The following is a 9,710-nucleotide window of genomic DNA, read 5'->3' as shown; positions in this document are numbered from 1 at the left end:
GATGGGATAACACTTTTTTATTATTTTAGGATACCAACTGATGACTGCTGTGCAGTGGAAATGTAAGTTCAGATGCTTTAGGTTATGTTTGTTACAAGTGCTATGTTTGTGACATAACAGACACTCTTTACATTTGTGTTTACTTTGCAGAGAGGATCTACTTAGATAAATGTAAGATGAATGCAGTAAATGAGACTTAAAAGTGTTTATTTCATTTTCTTCCACAGATCGATCTTCTTGCTTGATAAAACCTCAGTATATCATGAGGAGCAACAGGTATTCATTTTATGCTCCTTGATATGTTTTTTCCCTCCAAAAATGGACAGTCTCTGACTTAAATTTTATCAATCACCAAAGGCCACATTTTCAGCTTCTTTGCTGTTCTGCTGAAGAAAAATACTCATCAACATCTTGGGTGGCATAAGGGTGAGTAAATTAATAGATAATTTTTTTTTTTTTTTTTTTTGGGGGGGGTGAACTTTTTCTTTAATTGAGCCAGATGATGTGTCAGATTGTATTCCATTTGCATATTTGTTTGACAAGTAACAATAAATGTCAGTGTCCTTTCAAAGACTGTAAATTTAACACAAATGTGTATTTAATACCCTTGATGACTTTTCACTGAAAGATTTATTTTCCTCATCAAAACCAGTTTTTTTTCCTTTTCAAAAATTTTCAAAACCCTATTCCTTTTCAGAAAGTTTGTTTATGGATTGTGTCCTTCAAAATGCCACTCAATTTTTGTTCTTAGATCTTTGCAGGATTCAGTCGCATATCTCGGATCTGAGTTCTGCGCAGCATTGGACACAGACTCTGCACTTTTGACATTTTCTAGAAAAAAGGATTTTAAATTTCACATCAAGTTCATTAAAAGGTATCTCTTTATCATGTTGACTGTAGTTGTCATCTTTAAATCATGATTTGCTTATGATTGTTATCCTCAGCCTGTCTCTCTTTTTTCATAGTCATCTGATGTTTCCACTGCAGTACTTCAGGGCCTTTCAGTCATCCTGGAGGATGACCCACAGGAATTTTACAGGATGTGTTTCGTAAATATTACTGGATTTTCTGCTCTCATCATTTTGTTTTATTCATATATTCATGAATATAGTTCAGGTTATGAAAAATTGTCAAAGGTTCTGTGTATTATTATTATTTTTTTTTTTTAGTTTTGCAGTAGATGCTATATTTGTCTTTTGTGAAACAGTTTATTACTGAAATTGGTGTAAATGCTTTAAATTTGTGAAATTGTGTTGAGTGATCACAAACATCATGACACACTTTACACACTTTGAAATAAAGAGCCTAGTTCACCCAAAAATGGAAATTAGCCTATGATTTACTCACTCTCAAGGCATCCTAGGTGTATATTGGGCTGCACGATAAATCACATGTGATTGTCATGCACACCTCGACAGTAGAACTTCGACAGGTTCTGTGATTAGTAGTAAATCTCCATCACGTGCATTCAGATGGAGCGGAATTTAATACACAGAGCCTTAGTTCGCTGACAAGCTACGCAATATCGCGTTCATAATCGAAAGCGATTCATCTGCGAATATGAACATGATATTGCATAGCTTGTCAGCGATGTAGGATGTACGCGTGCGTATGCGCCAGTGATTAGTGACAGAGCGAAATGAAACACCAGTAACGAATTAGAAGTACAAAACAAAGATCCATAAAGAAGAATGTCAGAGGATTTCAATATAACCCAAGAGGAGACTGGTTTTCTTTTGCTAAAGTAAGGAAACTTTGCTTCCTTTGCTCCTGTAAACAAACTCGCATTTCGACTAGAATATTTACACCAGCGCATGCACTACACAAACGTCCTACAACATCCACCCGGAAAGGCTTGCACGTATGATAGTTAGTGGCAGTGAGAGAAAAGTGTTTATAACGTTTTAAATGTGTATAGTTTTCTTACAAAAATGCACTGATCCACTACAGAATTCACCCCCGGAGCTGTGTGAGGCACATTTTATTATGGATGGATGCGCTTTCTTGCACTCCTTTTGAACTGTTGAACAGAAACATTGCCATGGAAAGCGTGGAAGAGCCAGAACATTTTTTTTAATGTTACTGTGATTGGATTGGTCTGAAAGAATGAAGTCATACACGTAGGATGCCTTGACGGCGAGTAAATCATGGGCTAATTTAAATTTTTGGGTGAACAAACCCTTTAAGATAAAATCATGTAAATGATGGGTGTGATCCATCACTCCATAGCAAGAGAGAAAATGCTCTAAATTCTTAGCATATTGTAAAAAAAAAAAAAAAAGATCTGTAAATTCACATCTATAATGTTGAAAACAATAAAATGTAGTCCATGGAACTTGTGTGTAATATTCCAAGACTTCCAAGACAAGGCATGCAGTAATAGTTGACACAAATGATAATTTACACTTTTGCTCTGATTTAAATCATGTATTGTGAAATGTCACTATCACACTATAAATCTCGTCATCTTTCTTTGGTGATCATAATTTAAAGCTTAATTACATTTCCTTGTACTTGATGTTTGCACAGATCATTGTACACTCACTCTGGTCATCAATATGAATCAGTTTGCTTATAAATTAACAGCATTAAAAGTTCCTTGTCAATGTATGCTTTTAGAACATTTCCAGTATTGAAATGAAGAAATTCACACTGTACCTATTTTATTTCTCTACTTAGGATTTGGATGCAGACTTCAGTGAAGCAGTTGTAGACCTGCTCACAGTTCTACCAGAGGACATGCCCTCATTGTGGATGCAATAAAGGCAATCATGGAGGGAAGAATTGTCATGGATGGGTTTTACAGGCCTGTATTTTATTTTTGCTGTTCTGTTTGCATGTCATTCTGAAAATGCTGTATTTTTTAAGTATTCCAGTAGGTCCAAATAATGTTATGACAACAAAGTGTTGTTTAGTCAAGAAGTCTGTAAAGAGTATTCTAAGAACACAGATGTTTTAAAAGCTAATTTTTATTATTGTGATATTCTTAAAGTTTTCTAGATGTTTTTTTACAAAAATAAACTGTTGAGAATTTCAAACTTGTGTTAAGTTCATTTCATGCTGGTTGAACTAATAAAAATACGTTCAGTTTACTTAAAGAAAATGTGGAAACCGATTGCACGAAATGTTTTAAGTTCCCATAGCTTAAAATGGCAGATTAAATCCATGTTGAGAATAATTGCATTTAAGATGTTTGCACAACACAAAATAACACTGTTAGTTAAATAGAATTAACAGAGTAATCTTACTATTAAATCTTAAGTAAGATTAGTAAATGTCCTGGAGTATGTTAACTAGAAATGACATTAAACTAACTTGATATTTATTAGTTAATTTACTCTGTAAGAATTTGCTTTCTTTACTTTAAACTGATAATTAAATTAACTTTAGTTTTACCTTTAAGTTTGCTTTAACAAAATAAGGCAATCGGTTTCCAAAGTTTTTTTTAAGTAAGCTGAACTTATCAGGATTTACAGTGTGCAGTTAAGGTCTGTACATGGGTCTGTCAGCCATTAAAAATAAATGAAGACTAATAAATAATAATAAAAAAGTTATGTGGTCAATTATAACAACATTTATGTTTTAGATGTGGGAATATATGCTCAATCTTGTTCAGATCCTCTGGATCTGATGTCGTAAACCAGAACAATGACAATAGCCACACCCACTAGAGCAGAGATCACCAATCGGATCACAGCTTCAGTAGAAACACAGCAGTGGACATCTGAGGAATAAAAACATCAAACTGAGATCAGATCAGCTCAGTCACAAACTTATAAAATAATACAGAATAGATATACCTGCATATTGCTGACAGAGTTTGCTGATGTCCAGATGTGTGGTCTTGTTGCTGATGGGATTGTTGATCACACAGCTGTAGGTGTTTTTATCCTGATATTCCACCTCCAGAGGTAGAGAGAGACTGATGCTGAGATCAGACGCACTGATGCTGGACAATAAACTGTTTCCTTTGTACCAGGAGAGAGTCACATCACTCACATTCACCACTGAACACAACAATGAACAATTTGACGATGATGATGAACGATTTTGCATAATGTTAGGAAATGGCAGGTGAGCTGGAAAATATGAGAGAAATAAATATATTTCATATGACATTGAACTGTAAAATGATTACACATTTGAATATGTAAATATTAAATACATTTTCAGACAACATTAACTAAAGGGCACCTATTCTGAAATTACGTGGTATGTATGACATACAGACCGAAATTTCCATAACTTACAGCTGAACGTACATGTAGGTAAACGGAAACAATGTGCAATGTTTAGGGGATAAGGAGGTAATGACTTGGAAAATTAAAAATATTCATTTACATAAATATAACTCATAATACACACTACTGAAATAGGGGTACAGTAGGAGTCCATTACTCTCAGAAATAGGGGTACAGTAGGAGTCCATTTCTGTACCCCAAGGTACAATCTACACTAACGTACCCCATAGGGCTTATTATTGGACCTCAAGGTACATATATGTACCTTTTTGAGGGTCAAAAAGGTACATATATGTTCCCCAGCATTAAAAGGTACATATATGTACTGTTTCTTTTAAAGGTTAAGGTACAATATCAAGAGAAAGCCTCTGCTAAGCCATTTTTTTTTTTTTTTTTTTTTTTTGTAAAAGTAGTTGTTTAAAGGTTTTAATGACACCTTAATTATTTAAGGTAGATTTTAACTTATCACTATATTTGAGTAGCCTTGAAATAAAGGAAATAAATGTTTTGTAAGTCAATTTGCTGATTTTAAATCATTATAATACAATTATCCAGCTGATGAAATTATAATATTATATTGATTATGTAAATGAAAAACAACACACATAAACACACAAATGGCTGATTCTCACTGTTATAGTTTATTTCATCAGAAACATTTTTGCATTGATTGCATAGCCTGAGTACATTATCCCTCCCTAATTTACTGGAGAGAGCGGGAACGGAGACTACCAGCTCACTACTTTTGATTGGTGGAAAGATGTGTCAAATATGCCAATCCTGATTGGCTGCTTGAATCTCAATTTAAGAGAACGTCGTCCAGTTCGCGGTCTTTCTTTCGGCAATCGGTGGAGAAGAAGTCTTTCGGTTAAGTTACTCATGGTTCTTACAGGGCTTTCAACCGAGGAGGTCCTTCAAAAAATATCAGAAGCAGGCATAGAAGTAACCGACGTCGAAGCCCAGAGATTCAGAGGTAAGCTTTTATTTAAATGCCATTTTAGTTGACAAAATATTTGTGGTAGCCAATGCTAACGGGCTAATGTTACCCCGCCAAATTGTATATGTCCTCTGGCCATGTTTTTTAATATTAATATTATAAAGTATTAGGATTGCAGAGGACTTTTCAGAACTTTAAACTATGACCGGGCCTTGTGCATAAGCTCGACAGTTGGTGGCGTCATAGGCCAGTCCCGCCACTCCTCCATCTTGGCCGCTGCATGTGCGCTGTGAAATGCGGCCGCCATCTTAAACACTTAAATCTTAGTTTCGTTATATAAATATATATATATATATATATATATATATATATATATATATATATATATATATATATATATATATATTATATCGTTATATAATATATAAATCTAGAAGTCAAGTGCATTGAATAATACGTTTAATTTATTGACTTTAAACGTGAATATGTCTATGAACGATTGTATTACTGTACTGCAATAAAAGAGGATCACAATGCTGAAAAAGCACGTTTGTATTTGAAATCAAAATAACGGATAAATGGTGTGTTTGTGGTAAACAGCCACGGATCAGGAACGGACTGCAAACGCGTCCTGTGTGAAAGCAAAACGAGTCCGTGCTGCTTCTGCACCGCATACGTAACGCACACGAACTGCATACGCACTGTATACGGAGTATGTGTGAAACAGGCGTGAGAGTTGATAAGTTAACAGTGTGTGTGATTTTGGTTGGGAGACAGTTGTAGGTTACAGTTTGACAAAAAGCACAATGTTGTGTTTTATTGCCAGTGTACACAAATATAAGTAAACACTTTGCAGTTTGAATGATGTCCTGTACATGTCAGACTAACGTCACACGTTGCTTTCCGACCAGTCATCGCGTGCCGTCACACGCACACATTCACTCGCACACACACACACACACACTCGCGCGCGCACACACACACACACACACACACACACTTCTTTTTCACAGTTTTGTAGTTATCAATTATAAGGTTGGTCAAGTAAGTTCAATCAGATTGATAGAAGATTGGTTCACTCAATGGAACTACACAAGACAATTTAGTGTTTAGTTTTATGTCAGATGTGTTTGTTAGTGTATCTCTCTCTATCTCAATTCCCATAAAGGCACCAAGTGTTCTGGGTGAGGATCCATCCTCCATTGAGGCTCATGTGAATGTCTTAAATAGCCAGTACCAGAAGATGCAACCTGACTTCAGGATTGTACGAGACCGAATGCAGCAGACGTTTGCATGGCGGCAAAAGGAGATTGCTGATGGCATGACTGTAGAGGACACAGTTAAGAAGTACCCTTTTTTAAGGACACCCACCGGGGTAAGTAAAAATGTATCCTAAGATCATAGTTAGAATTCTTAACGGTATATTCTTATTTGCTGGTCTGTGTGAGTGTAATGCATGCACCAAGTTTGATTCCCTGTCATGAAAATGAGAACTTCACCAGGACTGTACTGGTCCAAAATGGCGTACTCACAGATACAGGGCTCTACAGTGCGACCATTTTGCTCACATATGCCCCTAAAAATCAATATGTGCGAACCGGAAAAATGATTTACGAGCACAATGTGCGAGTAACTACAACCTACCAAAATCCCCCCCACCCCGCCTGCTGCGGTGCACCTTCACTAATCATTCAAAACACCACGTCCCGAGTAGCAGGCAGGACGCGACACAAAGCTGATGTCAATCATATGAAAGTTGTTGAAAGTCTGGCAGGAAAAAAGCCATCTAGTCACCGGAGCGAGATTCCTTGTGTAGCTTTCATGACAGGGAAGGAGTTATTGGGTCAAACTTGGTGAATGTATTGTACTCTAATAAACAAGCAAAAACCACTATGTAACTGAAATGTTATTAATCATCATTAAAAATGTGACAGTGGAAAGAAATGATGTGAATTTTAATGGTTTTATAGTATGAAAACTAACATGTGGTCTACACACAAATGTCACATATCTTCCATATGCCATTAAGTACTGCTTCTTACATTAGTATCAAGCTGCATGATGATTTCTGGTATGGAATAAAGCTTAATGTTTTTTCGTCTGTAGTTGTGTGATGAGTTGGAACGTATCCATCCAGCAACAGGGAACTTGTGTCAGCGATTCAATGAAGGCTTCAAATGTATTGTACCGAAGGTGCTTCAACTAGCTCAAAGGAAATGCCCACTATTCCAGTTTTACCTGGAGACAAAAGAAGAAGCTCTTACTGAGGATCTTCCAGGTACTGATTAAATGTTAATGCCTATACCACAGTGTTTCCAAGTCGTGGGCCTTAATATGTCTTTAATTCTATTTTAGATTTGTTATTATTCTTATGTCATAAAACAGTGTACTTCTATTGAGGTGTTAATTAACATAGGTTCTGTGGGAAAATCATCTTTATATTCAAATTGCTTACCTGAAATTGACATCTACACTGGACCAAATGTCTAGTGATGACCTTTATATTTACCTGCACTGCTTCTGAATTAGAAAAATGTTGTTTAAATATCAAGTATATCTTATGTCTTGCAGATATTGACTTTAGGGCAGCCCTCATCTTTCTGCCTTACATCTTCAAAGAGAACATTGATCGCTTTATTACACTTGGAGAGGTATGTCTTGCTTGCTAAAATCTCTTTTGTTCACCTCCATAACACCAAATACACTTGACAAATGTACTGATAGAAAGAAAATCATATTAACACCACACATGTCTCCACTTAAAGGAATACTTTATCCACTTTTAAATATTTCATTACTTTTAAGTGGAATGTAAAGTGGTAATGAGGCTGATGACCTCATCATTGTTGCTACGCTGAAGACTTGCTTGGATGGTCCTATTGCTTTTTGTCTTCCACCATAGTTAAATTACTTTAGATTCATCAGTTCTTGCTTAAATCCAGTCAAACAAGTTTTAACAGCAATTCATATCTGTTCTTGTGTGAAAGGAAAAGGCGGAAGTTTGAGTACATAAGCACAATATTTGTGCACAATGACTACAAAATAAAATTTTACTCTAATTGTGTAGCATGAACACCCAAAACAAAATCTAATTTACTAGCTACCGAATCTGCACACCACATCAGAATATAGTCACATTCTAATTATAAACCACTCTTTGAGCATATAATGTGTATGCAAAGAATGTAGATGATGCATGTGCTTAGTAATCTAGTGTATCTGCCCAATAACACAATGCTAATTATTGCTATTTTAACAACCTTATCAATGAACAACAGCCTCACATTCCTCCTTAAAGAGCAAGTGCAATATGTCAGAATGGATCAACTTTTCTTTCGTTACCAGAATTTGTGAGGTATTAATATTTTTAACCAAATGGTAAGAATGTCAGGTTAATTTAGCTTTTTTCCTTTTGGCTTTGAATAGACTGATCTTGACAGCCCGTACCCAACTATTCAGTTGACCGACCGAGACTGGAAAATGGCCTTTGCCAGGAGAGCTCCAAACATTCTGAAAGTGGACCACATCGAGTTGTTTCGCAACTCAGGAATCGACGAAGGAATCATCTCAGCCTTCTGCACATACTTCGTGTTCAATCTTGCATATCCAAGACATCTGAAGAACACTCTGATGTTTCTCCAAAGGTACATTGCCAAAATAGTTGTGGATGGTGACCAGCCTCTGCCAATAACTGTCACTAGGCAAATAAATCTTCTATACTGACTCCACCATGCCTCGTCCATACCAGTGCCCCAAATGCTCCAGGAGGACATTCACCTTGATGAAACTAATTCAGCACATAGGACTCATTCATGCCCATGAAGCCAATTTCACAATTACATGTGGACTTAATGACTGCCAGTCAACATTTACAAAATATTCTTTTGGCGACAAAATGTTGAAACACACAGGTTCTCCTGACCATCATGATGATGATGATGAGGGAAATATTGAGGTAGTCAATGAAGATATGATCAACCTAGGACACACACTGTCACTGAAAATCCTCCATGTATGGATGAGCTGTTAAAAAATTTTAAAGACAATCTTTTTAAGTTTATTCTGAAAAGTAGAGAGACACTTACTCAGTTGACGACAAGTTATATGTCACAGTTAGACATTGTGTTTAAAATGAAATGTAAAATAATAAAATAAAAAGGACTTAATAAATTCTGATATTAATACAGCGTGTGTGTGTGTGTGTGTTTGTGTTTATATATATATATATATATATATATATATATATATATCATAGTCAACGATTGTACCCTGTCAAAGCCAATTTTGTACCCTTTTTGAAGGGTCCATTTTTGTACTGTTAAATAAAGGTACAAAATTGTCACCACAGGTACAAGACTGCTCTCTTAAGGTACAAATCATAAGGGTACAAATATGTACCCTATGCCAAGGGTACAAAAGCTGTACCCTTGAGGGTACAGCCCCAGTGTGACAAGCCATTGTACTTTATTTTCTAAAGGTACAATTATGTACAATTTTATTTTCTGCAAGAACAGTAAAAACAAAACAAATCA

General features: G+C 35.8%; 1 protein-coding gene and 1 long non-coding RNA gene across 3 annotated transcripts; both read left to right on the top strand.

Annotated features, from left to right (window-relative positions):
- The first annotated feature begins 333 nt into the window (after positions 1-333).
- LOC127157902 (uncharacterized) lies at positions 334-2,848 on the top strand. 2 transcript variants are annotated; one of them, XR_007826021.1, is made up of 4 exons: positions 334-426; positions 752-874; positions 966-1,049; positions 2,680-2,848. It is a non-coding gene; the product is annotated as an uncharacterized LOC127157902 (long non-coding RNA). The 2 variants fall into 2 exon arrangements; XR_007826022.1 differs by lacking the exon at positions 2,680-2,848 and having other exon boundaries at positions 337-426; positions 966-1,078.
- Positions 2,849-6,241: 3,393 nt separating this feature from the next.
- LOC127157903 (uncharacterized) lies at positions 6,242-8,996 on the top strand. Its single transcript, XM_051101085.1, has 4 exons — positions 6,242-6,553; positions 7,285-7,456; positions 7,750-7,829; positions 8,605-8,996. Exons 1-4 carry the CDS (start codon positions 6,296-6,298, stop codon positions 8,899-8,901), a joined length of 807 nt encoding a protein of 268 aa, XP_050957042.1. The 5' UTR covers positions 6,242-6,295; the 3' UTR covers positions 8,902-8,996.
- Positions 8,997-9,710: the final 714 nt, after the last annotated feature.

The sequence above is a fragment of the Labeo rohita genome, unplaced genomic scaffold, assembly GCF_022985175.1.
Source record: "Labeo rohita strain BAU-BD-2019 unplaced genomic scaffold, IGBB_LRoh.1.0 scaffold_1248, whole genome shotgun sequence".
Classification (NCBI taxonomy): Eukaryota; Metazoa; Chordata; class Actinopteri; order Cypriniformes; family Cyprinidae; genus Labeo; species Labeo rohita.
Note: the sequence above shows the minus strand (reverse complement) of the source record. Positions and strands in the feature narration are given on the sequence as shown.

Bases quoted from the DNA above. Each gene is read 5' to 3' on its own strand.
- LOC127157903 (XM_051101085.1), top strand. From the start codon at position 6,296: ATGTCAGATGTGTTTGTTAGTGTATCTCTCTCTATCTCAATTCCCATA. The intron at 7,457-7,749 runs GTACTGATTAAA...TATGTCTTGCAG, and splicing joins TCTTACTGAGGATCTTCCAG to ATATTGACTTTAGGGCAGCC. The intron at 7,830-8,604 runs GTATGTCTTGCT...GGCTTTGAATAG, and splicing joins GCTTTATTACACTTGGAGAG to ACTGATCTTGACAGCCCGTA.